This window comes from Esox lucius, chromosome 15 (genome assembly GCF_011004845.1).
Source record: "Esox lucius isolate fEsoLuc1 chromosome 15, fEsoLuc1.pri, whole genome shotgun sequence".
Classification (NCBI taxonomy): Eukaryota; Metazoa; Chordata; class Actinopteri; order Esociformes; family Esocidae; genus Esox; species Esox lucius.
In genome coordinates this window covers 18411727-18430213 of record NC_047583.1, presented here as the reverse complement: position 1 = coordinate 18430213, position 18487 = coordinate 18411727, and the positions used below count along the sequence as shown (strand labels likewise).

At 46.4% G+C, this 18487-nt stretch overlaps 1 protein-coding gene across 5 annotated transcripts in view; it reads left to right on the top strand.

The window, feature by feature from the left end:
- The window catches only part of samd4a (sterile alpha motif domain containing 4A), a 57533-nt gene that overhangs the window by 26374 nt on the left and 12672 nt on the right, over nt 1-18487 (top strand). For 2 of the 5 annotated variants that reach the window (XM_020054201.3, XM_010892348.4), the window contains exons 3-10: nt 5399-5989; nt 10386-10754; nt 12332-12442; nt 14026-14135; nt 14559-14645; nt 15453-15717; nt 18036-18121; nt 18344-18462. In XM_020054201.3, coding sequence (XP_019909760.1) covers nt 5399-5989; nt 10386-10754; nt 12332-12442; nt 14026-14135; nt 14559-14645; nt 15453-15717; nt 18036-18121; nt 18344-18462 — 1738 coding nt within the window. The remainder of the gene's footprint in view (nt 1-5398; nt 5990-10385; nt 10755-12331; nt 12443-14025; nt 14136-14558; nt 14646-15452; nt 15718-18035; nt 18122-18343; nt 18463-18487) is intronic. The other 3 variants (XM_010892349.4, XM_010892351.4, XM_010892352.4) reach the window with 3 other exon arrangements.

Here is an 18487-nt window from a genome sequence, read left to right as displayed (position 1 = left end):
TCTTCTTCCTCTTTCCGTGTCACTTCTGCTTCTCTGTCTTAGGTCTGAAACCAAAGCTATGTGGAGGGTAGTCATCAGTCATGTTTAACGCAGAGACCTTCCCATCAGCAATAGTTTCTTTTCAAACTTGGTCTCTCTTGCAGTGAAATCGATGGGACTGCTTTGTCACCTGACAGCTGCCTGGGATTTGGGGTGACTTATGTATGTGCCAAATTCAGCGCCGTAGAGGAGGTGCATAGGTTTCCCTCCTGCCGGGTTTTTACTGTGTCGGCCAGCCATGAGTGTTGAGGCGACCGAGCTGCAGCTCCACTGTCGGGCACAGTTCAGGAAGTGGGTAAAAAAAAAAACTCATGTCACTGCAAAGTGGCCCCTGTGGGAAAATCTTGGCCTTTGAGTGTCTATGATGGCTGGTGGTTCTCTGCTTGCTTGTTGCTCTACCTGTCTGTCTGTTGCTCCGCCTGCCTGCCTCTTCTTCCGTCTGTCTGTGTCCGGACCCAGACCTCTCGTTCGATCATAATCCACTTTGGAGGAAAAAGCTTCTCTCTTAGGCAGAAGGCATGGCGGTGAGCAAATAAGGAGGAAACCAAATGGTGTCCCAAGGCGAGAACCTTTAGAAAATAATAGACCCTAGGCCGCGGCAGAGGTTGGTTTGCTGTGCCAGGGTGCCACGTAGAGTTCACCAGGCAGACAGCACTGCATTGTTTAGCTGTGGGTGGGGGTGGAGGAGGGCATTCCTCTGCTGGGCCGCTGGGCCGTGATTCACACATTCCCAGTTGGGACCTCTCTATCTCACCTTCCCTCCCTCTTGTTCCTATCACTGTTTCTAGCTCTTTGGTTTGCTGTTTACCTTTTGTCTACTCTTCACTGCCGTTTCTTTCTTTCTCCTGCTCCTTCTTTGTCACTTTCTCTCTCCTTCACTCGTATGTATTGCAGAGTAAGACAGACTGACACCTTTCAGCAGGGGCAACGGAACAAGGGAATTTAAGAGAGGGACATTTGGAGGGAGAGAGATATGGAGGGAGAGATTACTCCGGCCCAGGGAGGGGAGGTAAGGATTGGCTGCTCACTCTTTCCATTCCCCCCTCCGCAGCCCCTCCACTCTGTTTGCTCTGCTTTTCTTTTTTCCTCCCTTTTTTCTCTGGCGTCTCCCTCCCTCATTCTGCTGGGGGGGGGGTCAGCACTTCCCCCCCCCCGGAGGGGTCAGTTTGAGGAGGGCAGTGAAGGAAAGAAGAGTGCGGTTGGGGGGGGGCGGGGTGTGATCTGAGAGGCTGTATTCCTCCCGGGTTCACTGTCGGCCACACTTCAAGCTCTGAAAACCAGACACTGAACGGCAGTGTCTAGGCAGGTTCCTATCCTCTACTGTGGAGGAAGTGTCGTCATCCTGGTGTGAGACATGACTGGGTGTTCAGGGGATGTCTCAATACTTACCATCCTTGTGTTCTTATCTTTGTAGTCTAACCGGAATGATGTGTCTGCAGATTCCCACTAGCGGGGGCTTGACTAAAAAGCTGTCTGCTTTTCATTTGTCCTGTCATTTGAGAACTGTGTGTGTGTGTGTGTGTGTGTGCGCGCGCGTGTGTGTGCGCATGTGTGTTACAGCACAAGGACACCTGCTTAACGACCATTGAACGGAATCCCATACTGATGAAGCAAGACCAGGAGACACACTCACTCGTACACTGTTTCTGGTTGTCACGGCACATGACCGCGGGGAGGAAGCCGTGGGAAGCATAGACAGAGATTCAAAGAAAAGAAAGAGGGAAGAGCAGAGTGAAGGGTTGAAAAGAAAGAAAGAAAAGGGAGGGAATGGAGAAGGCGCGAGGCATTGTGCAGAGAGCAACAGCAGGGCAGCCATAGGAGAGTCTGAACAGAGAGAGAGAACAGGCCTCATTCCAAATCAAACCAAGGGCTCTAAATTTAGTAGGAGGGGTGTTACTGAGGGTCATAAGGGCTTGATTACCAGATAAACTGGGCCTTTAGCCCAGAGCTGTGGGGACAAATTCAACAGTGTTCCCCTCCAGTCCTGTCACCTTGTCTTCCAGAAAGCCTGTGGGGGTTTTGAGAAGGTGAGGAGAGAGGACACAGGGATTCTGAAGCTGAGTCTCCTGTAGCCAGTAGGAGCTCTAGTGGCACTCCGCTCCGCTGTTTGTTCACCCACCTGCAATTTCTATTAATTTATACACACTTGACCAACTGTAGGTGATAGTTCTATTCTGATGCTCAGCCCCGAAGCCTAGAGTTTTGCACAGAGCCTCTAAAATGACTGCAAACATCTGAACGGTCAAAGGAATCACTCATGCATAAGCTCTTACGTTTGCCTTTCTCATCTGAAGTGTTAGGTCACAGTACCCTATGCGCCACCTGTTTCTCAATCAAAATGAACTGTTGAACTTGGTGTTATCTTCTGACAAACTGTACCATGTATGTCTTTACAGATTGAACAGTAAATAATGTATAATAAATAATAGCTGAGGACTTCATTGTCTTATGTTCTTTTAGCATAATTAACCTGCTAAACTATAGCACAACAAAAAGTAATAGTCAAGATAAAACATGAGAGCGTACATTAAAAATCTATAGTTCTTTCATAGTTTATTATGGTGTCTTTTTAGATATCTCTTTCTTTGATTCAGTGTTTTATTATTATTTTATTTTATTTCTTTGTTTTATCAGTTGTTTTTCTATAATGCAAGTTCTGGTGCTATCAGAGGAATAACCTCTGTGCAAATGTTACAATCTGCTGCTGACTGTTTTTTTTTTCATTGTAAAGCACATTGAATTACTTCTACACATGAATTGTGCTATATAAATAAACTTCTTTGCTTGCATATTGAACCCAAATCCCTGCTTTTGTAAGCCCCATGCTCATGCAAGTGAGGCACTGACTAACCTGATGGAAGTCAAGTACCTTCAAGCTAGTCATTTTCTGGAAGTTGCCATGGCAAAGATGACGGCCGTGGTGCATTGACTGCTCTATGATTGTACAGCCACGAAGACTAACTGCAACAGAGTAAAAAGCCAGGGTTGAGGTCATAGTAACACAAACTTGTCATCTACAAGAATCAAGCTAGACTTTGTGATGCGGGCATTACGTCGTCCACGCCTTTTGGGTATTCCCACAAGTGAAGTAGATGTCTTGAGTTCATTCAGGCATTGAATTTAACTTGATAAATGTGTTTGTGTGAGTGATACGGACTGGAGTAAAGTGTTTGTCCGTCTGTGGAATTGGGAGATGAGGGAGAGCCGTGTCTTGTTTTCACCTAACAGCTCTTGCCTCCAAACATTTTTGCATCAGAAAATGGGCCCACTTTTTCCCAGTTCATGTGAATGGCTAACTACAAAATAACTGCTGGGGACACTGACCCCAACCACTACCCACTTGCCCTTCATCCACACTCGTTGACATGGAAACTATGGGTTATGAGTCAACAACTACGCAAGACAGAAGTCCTATATGCTTTGTCATCTTTTATTCCCAGAGCTTCTGGTTTCCTATCTTGGCAACTGCACAAACTAACTGGTTGAGCTGTAAATTGTTGCCTATAGAAAATGGATAAATTATTGTCAAACTATTAAGGTAGTAGCTGTAACTGTTGTTGGTGTTTAAATGATTATAATGCAAAAGAAAAAAACTGTGGTAATTACCCCTTAAATAGCGATTTGCACTAAGCTAATATCAATTAATGTTATTTGTTGTTCCTCGTAATCTGCACATGCAATGCAAATTGGCCAGCACCACTAGGAGACATTGTCAGAGAAAAGATGAGGGGGAAACGTTATCATCATCTCAGTAACTTATGGCAGTTATAGTGATTGGAGTTCTGTCCATATTGCTGAGTTGTACTTTCTGATCTCCACTCCATCCAACGTAACATCTTCATCATTTTCACTTTGAGGCAGGGATTAGTTTAGTTTTTTAGATTGTAGTGAATATGGTTCTGGACGGATCCTAGATCGCCAGTCTTTGGATATTTGTAGATTCCCCCAGTCTGAACAGGAGGGTGAAGAAAGCGTAGTCTCACCAGCGGTCCTTTTGCTTTCTGTCTTTTTGTCATTCTCTTTTTTTTTCTCTGCCACCCTTAACTTCTACTGCCCCTCTCCTCTCTCTGTTTGTCTCTTATTCTGTCTCACTCCCTTGTTGCCGTCAGGCTGGAGCCTTTTGGTTGCCTTGGGCCGGTAAAAATGGCATCGCCCGAAAAGGACACGCCTCCCGGAGGGGGTGCTTAATCATAGCAGGCCACAGAGCCTCCTGTCTGCGCTCCCTCCCCATCCCCATTAGGTGTCAACCCTGTGTTTTCTAAACAAGGAGACCCCTGGCCTCCTTCCTAAACAAGCCTGTAGACTCTGTGGACTCCAAACTAAGCCCTGTTCTCCAAACAGTACACTTCTTATAGACCCAAAGAAGTGATATAAACAAAGTGCAAGTGATTTAGGGAATGTGGCCTAAACACAGTCTTTATCTCAGTTGCCAGGTTATGACCCCTGGAGCCTTACTCAACAATTGGCCCTCTGCTGATGCTGTGGTGCCGTTACAAGTAGCCTGCATCAGTTGGCCTGTGATGTTTGACCAGTGCTCCTAAGGGGCAAACAGAATCACCTTGAAACACCCCAATACCCAAACAGGGCTGATGGCCCAGTTTATTTGGGGTGGTGGTCACCCGTGAGACCAGTAGCTGTGACCCAGGAGTATGTTTAGCCCCCTTTTTCAACCTGACAGGAATGGTACTATATTCCTGAGAGGTCCGTCCTCTCTCGTCGCGGTAAAGACAACAATAGGCTCCACGACCCCAGCGGATGTCTATGAAGACCTCACGGCTTTAGACGTAACGCGCAAATGAGTCAACTGCTCCCCGAATTCTAGTCACCCCTGTTGGTGTTTATTGAGCCTGTCCTTTTACTTGATGTGGGCACCGATTGGAGATTTTAACTCAAGGGCTCCACCACATGGCGTTCACCTGTCCAGTCATTGGTAATCAGCGATGGCTTCAATGTAGGAAGTAAGCAAGTACTCACTAAGTTAATTTAAGTGATGAAAATAGGTCTCATCCTCTTTTTCTTCTTATTTGTTTCTTTGCTAGTCCACCTGCAACCCCCTCCCCATCCATTTGTCGGTAGTAAACACTTGATTGATAGTTTGATGATCCCATCAAGGGGGGTTCAAGGTTGCGTGGGCCACATCTGGATTTTCTGCATGTGAAAGCGGAGTTTCTCACAAACCTCTCTGCCTATTGCCTTTCTGAGACGAGAACAAACCAGGGAAAAACAAGCAAGGGGCAAATCCCATGTTCCTCCAGTCAGCCCAGTGGAGAAGTATTGCCATTAAAATGATTTGTGTAGATCTGATCTGTTTTACTGTGGATTGCACCAACCCGTTGTCTGTTTCTCCTTCCTCCCCCAGGGTTGATCAGTCAGTGGCAGGGCGAGCCCAAGGAACGCGTCATCTCCCTGGTCCTCAGCCACCTCCCTCTGCTGAAGCCAGGCAACGTGGAAGCCAAGGGCGAGTACATGCGCCTCCTCCCCCGCATCCTGGCACACACCATCGAGCACGGCCGCCACCTGGAGGAGTCGCGCCAGCTCCTGTCCTATGCCCTCATCCACCCGGCCACCTCGTTGGACGACCGCGCCGCCCTCGCCCTCTGGCTCAACCACCTGGAGGAGCGAGCCGCCGCCCGGGGCGACTCGTTGGAGCGGCCGCCCCCAGCCCCGGCCTCGCACCACCAGACGCCCCCGTCAACCCTCCCCTCATCAGGTTCCGGATCGGGCTCCGGTGGCGGGCATCTGGGTCACCTTTACCACCACCAGCGCTACGGCTCGGACGACCGGCTCAATGGCTGGCAGGGGTCCAGGGACTCAGGGTTGGGCAGTGGTTGGCACCAGCAGCAGGGGCAAGGAGGAGGGTGTGAGAACGGTGGGCACCTGGCGCTCTACCCGTCCTCCTCGGTGCCCGGGAGTATCAACACAGTGGGCACGGGCGGCAGCAGCAACACCAGTGAGTGGCTTTTCCCTTTCTTTTGAACTTAATCTACATCTGTGGAGATGGTATGAGGTCACAATCTTTTATTCATACAATTGTGGCATCTGTGAGCACACTGGCAGTTTCCTTTATGATTGGCTTCTCTAACAGTGTGATCCGAAAGGATCAGCCAATGAAGTCTCTAGACCCACTAGTTTGCTATTTGAAAATGGAGGAATCCCTCAATGGGATTTTCCATGTAGGACTTCTGCGACCTCTTTCCATCACGTCTTGATAGTTTGACATTGCTTGCCTTCCTTGTTTCCTCTCCTGGTTGACAGTCTCTCAGAAGCAGCACTGACTTGAAGTGGCAATCATTGTCTCGTTTACACCAGCAGTTGACATAGTCCTTTTGGCAGGGTTTCCCTAAAGACGTTTCGCCACATTTGTTTTTACCATTTGTGCCCCCAATTCAGCTGCCATGTTGAATAAGGTGGACCTGTTTAGAAAACAAAACAGGGATGTGAAACATCTGTACAGTATTAACCTGGCCCAGGCCCGCAAAGGCCTGCCCACCCTCTGGCCAATCACCACCCAGTTGTGGTCAGTAGAAGGCAGGGAAAGGAAGCCATGTACAGTAAGAGTGCCAAGACTACCACTTGTGGTTGTTTTAGATGTGAAGACTCACACTCCTAGAAGCACGTTCAGCAGTTTGCGGGCGCTTAGTCAGTGCTCCTGAACTCTACTGATGAGAGGGTGGTCTTTATTACAGGAGCTTGACTTGCCTCAAGATTCAGGAAAGGACAGTTTAGGATGATTTTACAATATTTCACACCTCTTTAAGATGTATTAGTAATCTTCTGGGAACAGTTTATATGAACTGCAGGTTCTTGTCATGTGTTAATTGCAGCTAATAACATAATTTGTAATATCACTGTCATGATGCATTGGCAGACTTGTTGTGACATTGTTTTAGGGATGGTTATAACCACTACATAAAAGAATAGTAACCCCCAAAACCTACTCCAGAAGTCAAACATTTGTAAATAGTATGTTTATCTAGGAATTGCCATATTTTCATTGTGTGTTGACAAATGTATTTGTGAACATTTTGATGTAGCTACCACAATGCTCTGTTACTGAGGACTGGGATGAATGCAGGTGCAGATGTCAGGAGCAGGACAGTGATCTTTGTTGGAATAGTTGGAAATCAGACTGCAGGTATGAAACAGCTTGTTGAAGAGAGGGGGCCGTAGTGTATAGTACTGAGTTGTCAGCTTAAAAATGAAATGCAAATTTTTTTTTAGAGTTAAAGATTTCATTAACATACAGAGTGGGCAGTATAGGACCTGCCATTGAACCCTGTGAAACTCCTTTGTGGACTACAAGAAATGTAGATTCAATTCCATCAGCTAAAATAGCCTTTGTTCTGTCACTGTCATTTTGAAACTAGAGGCAAGAGCCTTTAAACAGCTTTTTTAATAAGATTGATTGTTCGACTGTATTGAACGCCTTCAATAGTAAACAAACAGAGCAACACAGCTTAATTTCTCATCTAAGGCTTTAACAATATAATTTATGACCAGTTCAGTTACTGTGAACTAAAACCAGATTGACAACTGTCCAAAATGCAGTTTTCTGATAACAAGGAACATAACTATTTACCAATGCCTCCAGGACTTAAACAAGCAATGACACTTTTGGCTTTGTGATTAGCTGGGTTTAGACCAACACAGAACTCAACTTCTTAATACTATCTGCTTCCTGTGGTTCTCAAGCTCGGTTAAAATCACAAGTGTTAATCACTTCATTTGATATAAATGAGGCCAATTGGTCCAATAGGTGATTTAGCATGTCTTTCTTGGCAGATGGTGGTAATATTATAATTCTTTCTCCCTATGCTTCATATAAAGTGTTACAAACCATTTTTAAATGTTGCATCAAAGTTTGCACAAGAGTTTATGACTAGGCATTAGAAACATCCCACATGTTCTCCCGGGTGATATTAGAAATATGTCAAGTACTTCTGTTTACTTTATGGTGTCCGGAGGGCCAGGAGACTATTCCATTGGTTCTGTGCCAGACAAGCTCAATCAATCTCTGCTAGTGAACATATTAATGGATTTTGACAGTTGTTTTTTTTGCAGCTGTAATCCTGCGATTTCTATCTGCAACACTAAAACATTAGAAGTCAAGCAGTCGGCAGACCCACTCTTCTTCCAAAGTATTATTCCTTTGAAGAGGGAAGAGAGTTTAAAAGAACGACAGGAGCCGAGGGGTCATAGTGCGGTCCAGCCGGATACCAACCCACTCCGACTCATACGTGTATAGAACATTCTAGAGCACCCTAAGCCGAGAACAATGCCGTCACGCAGGTCAACAAACTCCAAACAAACCTCAGTCAGCCAGCCAGTGGCCGCATCTGACAAACTCACGAAACATTTCTACTCTCTGCTTGGCGGTCTAAATGCCAGGTGGGTGTGTAGGTCCTACTGTGTTCTACCACTCCAAAAGCTATTCAGATTTGAACATATCTGTGGTTAGACCAGGATATTTCCAGCTGAAGAATGCAAGGGTATTTTTTTTCTCAGATGAAGGAGACAGCTGAGGATATAAATAAGGACACATTTACAGCTCCGGGCACTGAGCAAGATCCTCCTTTATTTTTGACCGGGCTTGGGTGTTCTAGCAGTCCGTACATCGCACAAAGGAGTGATTTCACAACTTTACCCTAGAGTTGCCCTTCTTCAGCTAATTATCGCTCACACTGGGATTCGTTAGCCGGGATTCTGTTTGGATCTGTATGGTTTGGGTGTCATTCAGCAAAGCACACCAGTATAGTCAAGTTTTGTAGAACAAAATATGCCTCCCTGAAGTGTAGAAGAAGGATATTTGTGAGATTTCTATTTGCAACGTGTGTGGCCCTAGTGAATTGTCTCTCTGACAGGCCAGATTATTATGGTGATATTTTGTCTATGAATTCTCTTGCTAGAGTTTTATTTACCCTCTGCCGTTTCTTCCATTGGTGGAGGTAATGCTGTTCTACGCCAGGTGTTCACATCTCCATGAATACTCCCATCTACAGATTTTAGTTGTAGCCCCTGACGAACATATCCTAATCACTTCATTGAGGGCCTTCTGATAAATGAACAGGTGGTTCTAGGCTACCCAGGAAGTGTCTCAGAATCCCCATTTAGATTAGACAGTTCAATATAGTTTCTCAGATTTGTCGATTATGGCAGAACATTATGCGTAGTAATGTTTCCTTGTTGTGAAGTCCCTAATATTAGGGCTTGACCTATAGAATAATAATTCTGCAGAACTATGACTGGTCCACAGTTCTCTATTATTGGGATATTCTCTGATTTCAGGACAGGGTCCTCAGTCACAAGCTATCTCTCTTCACTGTTGTACCTCCTCTCATCAATTCCGAAATAATACATGTACATGTAGCGTCTCCATCTGCTTTTGACCCCCCCCCCCCCCCCCCCCATCTTTCACCCCCCACTCCCACCTTCCCAGCCCCATCCCAGGCCAGCACATGCCTCCCCATCCCTTACCCATGTAAGGTAACCTTTGTGGAGAGTCTGTATTTAAGGAAAATGGCTAATATTTAGGGCCTGGAACTTGTAATGTTAGCTGGACACTTATTTTAAACCAGCCTGTGAGGTCCTATACATAGCCAACACAGTCAGTGGTGCCGCATATAGGGGGAGAAAGAGACTGGCAGGCGGCACTCGCACTCACACACACTCTCTCAAACACACACACACACAGCACAGGCAGTGGGTACATAAAGACCTCCTGTATGTCTTGTTATTTTGTTCACCTTCTCAGCCCAGCTTGCCCGCTCTGTGTGCTCTAACTGCTTCTGGAAGGTTCCGTGACGCCATACGAAGGTTCCGTGGGGGTCCAAAGAAAGGGTCACCTGTTGCATAGGGGTAAAAGAAGGGGAAAATGTCTGCCCCCCCCCTCCGCAAATAAATAGGTCGAGTTGTGTTTTCTGTGACCCAACTCCGCCCAGCGGCCGCCCTCGCCACGGAAAAGTGGAAGCTGTTTAAACGACACGCGTTGGCATAAGGGCCGCTCTCTGGTCAGTCCCGTCACTACCAGGCCATTTGCCTACGGCGCAGACGGCAAGAGGCCTCTGGCCGGGGGAGTCCTGTGAATGGGGTGGGGTTGTCGTCATCATCCATCATCGTCATCATCGCCACCAAATTGGTCATTACACTGAGCTAGGGGTGAGGCTGTGGTCTGAACCTTCCAATGCCTGTCTATCACGGCACAGCTAGCTCTCATGCAAGCAGTGTGTTGTCCTGGTGTTATCCTGGTAGACAGGACAGCTGAGCTGAGCCCCTTTCTAACTGTCTGGGCCTCCTCCCCCCACTCTCCCTTCCTCCCTTCCTCCCCTTGTCTTCTGTGTGTCTTGCAGTCCTGTCCGGTGGCGGGCAGCACAGTCCCCTGAAGCGCTCGGTGTCCCTCACCCCCCCGATGAGCGGCGGCGGCTCATCGGCCGGCTCCTCGTCCACGGCGGGCGGCCACGCCCTGGGGCTGGGTCACGGCTGGCTCTCCCAGGAAGACCTGCGCGGGCCACGGGGGAGCGGAGGAGGGGGGCTGGCTCCCGCCGACCCTCACCACGCACCCCTCTCCCCCCAGAGCAGCGTAGCGTCGTCGGGCAGTGGTGGAAGCGAGCACCCGGAGGACGGAGGTCTTGTAGGAGGAGGAGGAGGCTGCTGTGGAGGAGGAGGGGGAGGCTTGCACCGCGGGAATACGTTCCATGAAGAGGGGAGCGGCATGAGGGGTGAGTCCAGTACTCCGCCGAGTAGCATGGATATTTTTTGGGGGTGCTAACCGGGAAGGGGGGCTGCTTCAGCACCTCTGTTTTTTTTTTTTATCCAGTTGACCCAGTCTGCCTCCCACTGGCGTCTGGCAGTTTGATTTGTAGCATTTTCTCGAATTTTCGAATTAGCTGTTTTCTTGGTGTGCCGGGGACTATTTTTCCAGACTGCAAAGAGGAGGGAATACGCGTGTTCTCACAGGGTGAAGCGACCGGTCCGGTTTGGCTAATTTTTTTTTATCTCACGGCCCCTTGTGACCTCTGTGCACATTCATTGGTTTACCTCCTCACCGCTTCAAGTGGTGTCCTGGGGCCAAGGAAGCAACCTGCTCCACTCCAGGTGTTCACAATGCCCAGGATCCCCAACTCGATTTCCCATTTCTTCAAAATGAAAATTCCATCCGTAACTATACACTGAAAGTAATCTTTGGAATCGCAACACACTGGGTCACATGGCGAATTTGTGGATGGCTGTGTGTTTGTTTTTATTTAACACGGTCCAAATGTATCTCTGACGCCTGTTTAGTCTGTCCAAGCACTGAGTGAATGGCGCAACAGGAAACGAGGCAACTGTTGCTTGGTATTTTAAGTTGTTATCCATGTGCCTGTGTTAAAGGCTCCAGTGTGGCTTGGCTACTGACGGAGGGGCGCCGACAGGACAGGAGAAGACATGCTCATATCAGACGCTGACGCTGTCTTTTTGAAGAGGCTTTGTTTTAGACCTTGTTTTGTGCTCATTCTTAGAACATGAAAAAGACTGACATCTATGCCCTCCACAAAACACCTGTAGCCAAATCTATAAGATATTGGGAAATTAGTGGTTATGGTTGTGAATGGAGATGGAATTTCCTTTGTTAACAATTTATTTGTCTGTAATTGTGGTCTCAACCTTGTCTCACGTCAGCAACTCCTGGCGAGCCCAGTAGAGTTGAATATTACGACATTCTTCGTCCGAGACATGTCACGCCAAGCCATTTTGCGTCTTTTCATACCGCTTGTCCAACCAGGTGTTTGCCGGATCAGCGTGTGAGGTCATGCGCCCTGCACTTAACTACCTTGATTGCAGGTGCCTGAAGCACGATGAGTCAAATAAATTCCTGCCAACCATGCCTCCCCCCACCCTGGTGAGATGCTGGCCAACATGCAGTAGGACTCCCAGACAGTCATAAAACTGAACTGTAGTGAACAGCTCCTCCTGATATCAGGGTGCCACCCAGGAGGCCCCGCCTTGCCTCTCGTTTTAGGCAGATGTTTTTTATCTGGAAAGTTGGGAAATGTCATTTCTGCGGAGAAAGATGTGTGGGGGATATGGTGCCATCCGAAATTAAATCTCAACAGCATCATTTTAAATTTGCCTTCATAAATTGAATCAACTTGTGCTTTGCAAAGTCAAATAGAGTTGATTTAACTTATAATTTATTTTGGCTCCATATCGTTTTTATAAATGGCTGTGTATGTGCACTGACCAGTTGACAAGTCAGTGGCTTGAAATGGATGCCTGCTGAAGCATTTTCACACATTTCCCCACTTCTTTATCCCAGTTTTTCCCCTAGATTATTGTCCAGGCATGGCGCAAAGGCCCCCAAAGCAACATCCAGGCCCTCTGGGGGCCAGCAGAGTTGGGCAGGGGGGCTCGTCCCAGCTATACAATGGTAGGGGAAACACTGCTTGACCTTCACCAGCATTGAAACCAGTTTCTTTTCCAGATGCCCCTCACTCAGACTGATACTCATCATCCACATTTGTAAAAAGTTAAACTTCTTGTCATCTAATGCCCCATGGAAAAGCAAATGGCTCTGAAGTTTACCGACTTAGCTTAAAAGCACTCTTGAAAAAATTGAAGTTAAATAAAATAAGCATGAATAGTTTATTATCAAATGCTTTTTGCCCTATCCGTCTTGTATTGCATATATGCGCATACTACTTTGCCCACATTCACACATACTAGTGCTCCACACACACACACTAGTTCAAACTCTCCAAAGCACACACTGCACAGTTTTGAACATTTTCACCTGTCTTTTGCTGCCCCACATAGGTCCATACCAGTGTTAAAGTTGCCATTCAATATAGAATGTTATTGTATTCACTTAAATGTGGCTTTTTTTAAATAAGACCATAAGTAAGCATTTTACTGTTAATTCACATATTGTTATGGAAGCATGTGACATACTATTTGACATGATTTCTTCTGTTCATGTTCATTGAAGTCAGTTTTTTTATTTTACCTTTAGGTGCCTAACGGACACAACCCCTAACTTTACCGTAGCCATTTACAGGAAGAGTGAGACAGCTAGGCTGTTTGTTACTGGGTAAAAAGCTGAGAAACTGCCAGGATATTTACAGTAAACTCCAACCAGCATAATTTAGATACAGATTACTAAGCTTTGCTTAGCATTACTCATGTAAACACCCCAACCTTCAAACAAACAGTCCTTAGTGTTCTGTAACCTGGCCTGTGAGCACTGCTAAAAAGCTTACATTAGCAGTGCTTATCTACGATCCACATGCTGTCATTCATTACGTCCTAAAGTTGGTCCTTGATCAGTTTTCCAGCTCTGAGACTTATTGTTAACGCAGGGTTTTAAACAGACGGTTTCTGGTTTTGTTGGTCAATGCTTGTGGTGAAAGTTAGATTTTTTTGCTAGCAGGAGAGAAATACGGTATTGGGCTAACATGTTATGTCTTTTCATGGGGCCTTTTGTTTGCTTCCTGTTGTGAAAGTTGTACACCTTATTGTACAATGTCACCAATTCTACGAAGCGAAACTAAAACTGCGTTATATCAGTGAAAGTCTGCTAAGGTAATCAGTGTTGGTCTTCCCACCACACAGCTGCAACAAACCATATAATTACCCCACTAACGGAAACACTGGACACTAGTAGTCAGCTGACGGTCAAAGAACCCAAACTCCCAGCGACCAACACATACCGCAGTCAGAAGTGGGTCGTGTTCTCTTATATCAACCTGTTTTACATCAGGAAGGGCTCATTGTTGAATGGACCAGACATAACCCTACAGCCTATAAACCACGAGCTACATAGGTCCTGGTCCCAAGTAGAGCTCTAAATAGGGACTGGAGTAGAATTTGGGATGCAAGCAATGTCTAAGACCCTAGGATTGTTTGAATGGTGAAGATATTATCCCATCTTTGATGTCAAACACTGACTCATTGACTTACTCCAGCTGTGCCTAAGATAGGAGGCATTTGTCAAATGTGCCCGTGTTTCCACAGATGTGCCGGCCTGGCTGAAAAGCCTTCGTCTCCACAAGTATGCATCGCTCTTCTCCACTATGACGTACGATGAGATGATGTCACTGACAGAACAGCAGCTGGAATCCCAGGTTGGTGCCTTCAAGAACATGGGCAGATTCTTTTTTTTTAAACATATTTTTTATTGAAAAACAGAGCATGACCAAAACATTCATAGAAAAACACATTTTTACATGGGCAGATTCTTACTAACAACTGGAATAATCAGGAAACATACTAGGAATGTTAGTGAAATGTTTCAGGATTGAAAATTGTCTTTTGCATGGTGCTTTTCCACCCATGTCTAGTCAATTCAGAGGCTAAACCAAATTCAATGTAAATGTTCATCAATGAAAAGTATTGAAGAGATGTAGATATGGAATTTCTGTGTATTATGTTAATTGTATTAGTATTTAACCCAATCCTAGAATTTACCCATGAGGGTGCGTGCGTGCATGCGCGTGTGTGTTAGTTAAAATAATGCTGAAAAAGTGAAACAGTGTTGTCTTCCGCAGAATGTCACCAAAGGGGCACGTCACAAGATAGTGATCAGCATCCAAAAACTGAAGGAGCGCCAGAACATGCTGCGATGTCTAGAGAAGGTCAGTGGTGAGACCTGTCGAGTAATTCACAAAGCATCCACGGTCTCTCATTACTCGATAAAGCGAAATAGGTGGACAAATTAGGTTCCAGTTTATATTCTCACTTTACTAAAGTTTGGACAGTTGCTTTCCCTTTGAAGTTTTCACCCACAGCTCACCGTTCTTGGAAAATGAAATCTGGATTTGACTTCCTGCAGACATGGGTCATAGTTGAACATCCCAACTGACACCCATTTTGGTACACAGTGTAGGTCATTATTTTCTGGTTGAAACGAGTATGCTAAATAGATAATAGAGTGCCATTTACGAGGCTCATGTCAGAAGTAGTGCGTTATAAAGGGGATAGGGTGTAATTTAGCATGCAACAGGACAGGAGTGTATCTTTTTGTTTCATTCCCCTTAGTATCACATGGGCGGCGAGGCGGTTAACGTTTCCTCCCTATCATGTCTGGAACAATCTTGCCACAGCCCATGTGACAATCCAAGGATGATTGTCTGAACAGGACTGAGTGTATTTACATCCCTCACCGTAATGCTCCGAAACGGTTTGAGTGCCATATTTTGAAATGAAAGAAGCACTTTCACAGACTGTTATCCCTCCTCCTCCCATTCACCTCCTCTTCATCCAAACTTTTCTTTCTCTCTCTCATGACATTCTGTCTAACTTTGTCTCCTTTCCCATTACTTTTTACTGTATTTCTATCTCTTCTATTATTTTCCTTGATTTTCTTTCTCCCTTTTTCTTGTTTCTTTCCACTCTTTCTTTCTTTCTCTCACTCTCTCCCTCTTTTTCCTCTCCTCTCCCAGGACGTGTTGGAGGGGGGTAACCTGCGAGCCCCTCTGGCTGAGCTCCACCAGATGATCCTGACGCCCATCAAGGCGGTGGCTGGCGGTGACGATTCCTCCCCCTCCTCCCCCTCCTCGACTGGACAGCGACCCCTGTTGAGCCCCGAGGGGAAGAGCAGCGCCGCGCCAGGCTCCCACCTGGCTCCTGGAGGGGAGGGGGAGACAGGGACCACCCTCATCCCCGAGGGAGACATCCCTGGCCAGTTTACCCGTGTCATGGGAAAAGGTACTATGGTCCATTGACTTAATAGATGATTATTAAGGGCTGAACAGAAAATAAAGCAGTCTCTAAGGAACATAATTTGGTGGAGCATTTAACTCAAACAGCACAGTGTCCAGGACTTGTAGAGGGTGGTTCACATTGGCTCAGGACCATTCAGGTGGGATGTCGGACAGGGTTGCCTTACCTCGTTACGATCTAGCCAATCTTTTTTTGTGGGTCGGGCCCCTGCAAGTTCAGTTATAGTCGTTGGCCTTAATGTTTAGGCAGGATATACAGTGCTCAAAAAAATTAAGGGAGCACTTAAATAACACAATTAAATATTTTAAACATCAAAATCTTTACTGTGCATTGACGTAAGAATGTTCAATAGAGACCAAAATCACCAACCGATTGAGGGCTGGATACAAACTTACACCGAAAATCTAAATAACAATTGAAATCACTGGCTGTTCCAACCTGCGTGAATTTCATCACGCAACTCATAATGTGACTCAGTAGAGTGTATGGCCCCCACGTCTGTATGTACTCCTGACAACATCTGGGCATGCTCCTGATGAGACGGCGGATGGTGTCCTGGGGGATCTCCTCCCAGATCTGGATCAGGGCATCAGTGAGCTCCTGGACAGTTTGTGGCGCTACTTGACAGCATTGGATGCACCGGTACATAACGTCCCAGAGGTTCTCAATTGGGTTCTTGTCTGGGGAATGTGAGGACCAGTCATCCAGGAACTGCCTACACATTCTGGCCACATGAGGCCAGGCATTGTCCTGCACCAGAAGGAACCCAGGGCCCACTGCAAGGTCTGGCAATGGGTCTGAGGATTTCATCCCGGTACCTAACTGCAGTCAGGGTATCGCTGGCTAGCAGGTGGAGGTCTGTGCGACCCTCCAAGGATATTCCTCCCCAGACCATCGCTGACGCACCGCCAAACCTGTCAGGCTGGATGATGTTGCAGGCAGCATAACGTTCCCCACAGTGTCTTTAGACTCTTCCACGTCTCTCACGTGCTCAGTATGAACCTGCTTTCATCACTAGAGGATGTTGGGCCCTCATGCCACCCTCATGAAGTCTGTTTCTGACAGTTTGGACAGAAACATGCACACCAGTAGCCCACTGGAGGTCATTTTGTTTGCCTCTGGCAGTGCTCCTCCTGTTTCTCCTCGCACCAAGGAGCAGATACTGGTCCTGCTGCAGGGTTCAGGCCCTTTTACGGCACTGCAAGCTTGAGGCCCTTCTACGACACTCCTTGTGTAACGGCCCTTGTCCTGGTATCCATGCACTTGAGTCAGTATTGAGTCCGATAATCCTGTTTTGAAGTAAAACATTAAATCATGTGGCTTCATAGGCGATGTTGCTCAATGTCAGGATGCAGGGCACTCGTTATGAAAATGAATGGAGCAATTTACTGAAAAGTCCTTGAAGAAAGCCTTCAGCCATCTGCAAGAAAGCTGAAACTGGGACAGAAGTTCATCTTTCAGCATGACACTGACTCAAAGTACCAAGCTAAAGCTCCAGTGGAGTGGCTAAGGAATAAATGGTTCCATTTCTTTGAGTGTCCTAGTCAGAGCCTGACCTAAATCCAGTTAAATATCTGTGGCATGACTTAAAAATTGCTGTCCAAGGAACTTGGCAGAGCTTGAACAGTTTATTAAAACAAAAGTTTAAATATTGTCAAATAGAGGCGTATGAAGTTGGTGAAGAACCGTCCCAACAGACTCACAGCTATAATGATTGCCAGAGGTGGTTTCACCAAGTGTTATCTCAGGGTTTCGGAGACTAATCCAATTACAATATTTCATATATACTTTTTCTTCATAAATATAGTTATGTTTCACAATTTCAAACAGATCCCTTTAAGTGACAAGTGGTGAAAACAAATCTTAATTTAGATGAGGAGCTGACACAATGAAATGTGGAAATGTTTGAAGGGTAGTGTTTATAGGCACGGTAACTAGAAAACGATTTCAATGTAAAAACATCCTAAACGAAATGTTGTCTTACAGAAAATACCCCCTTAAAATTGGTATTACCCCCTCAGTTTTATGTACTGAGCAAACAGTGGCCATTTTGGAAGAAATGCGGACTATGGAAATCAATGGGGCCACATTCCCTCCTGCTCAAATCCCTTCTGTGTCCTCAAAGTCCCTGTGCTACCAATGCCCAGCTCTTTGCGTCCACCCCTAAAACTGTGGGTAGCCCATTTTCATCAGACAAGTATTTCTTGGAACCTTTGAATAATGGTCTCATTTTGGGAAATGAAAGACCTAATTGCTTTATATTTCTCCCACTCCCTTTCTCTCTTATTGTCTCTTCCTCGCAGTTTGCACGCAGCTGCTGGTGTCGAGGCCGGATGAAGAGAACATCAGCTCCTACCTGCAGCTCATTGACAAGTGCCTTTTACACGAGGTATACCAGGAACACCCCGTGCTGCTCTTTATACAGTTCTTCAAACCTGTATGTATTATATGAAAGGATCACTTCTCGTGTCGGTTTCAAGGGGAAACTAAGCACGCGTCGATGCATTTGCTGACTCGACTTAGCATAACCCTGAGTCACGCCTTCCTACTCTGTAGTCCTGCGACCCCCCCATCTCCCCTCATGCGTTTTCCTCCCCCTCTCCTCTCTCAGGCATTCACCGAGACGCAGAAGAAGCGGCTGTTGTCATGGAAACAGCAGGTGCAGAAGCTGTTCCGATCATTTCCCAGGAAAACCCTCTTGGACATGGCGGGCTACCGGGCACAGAGGAGGTAGGCAAGGCCGCGGGGATACACA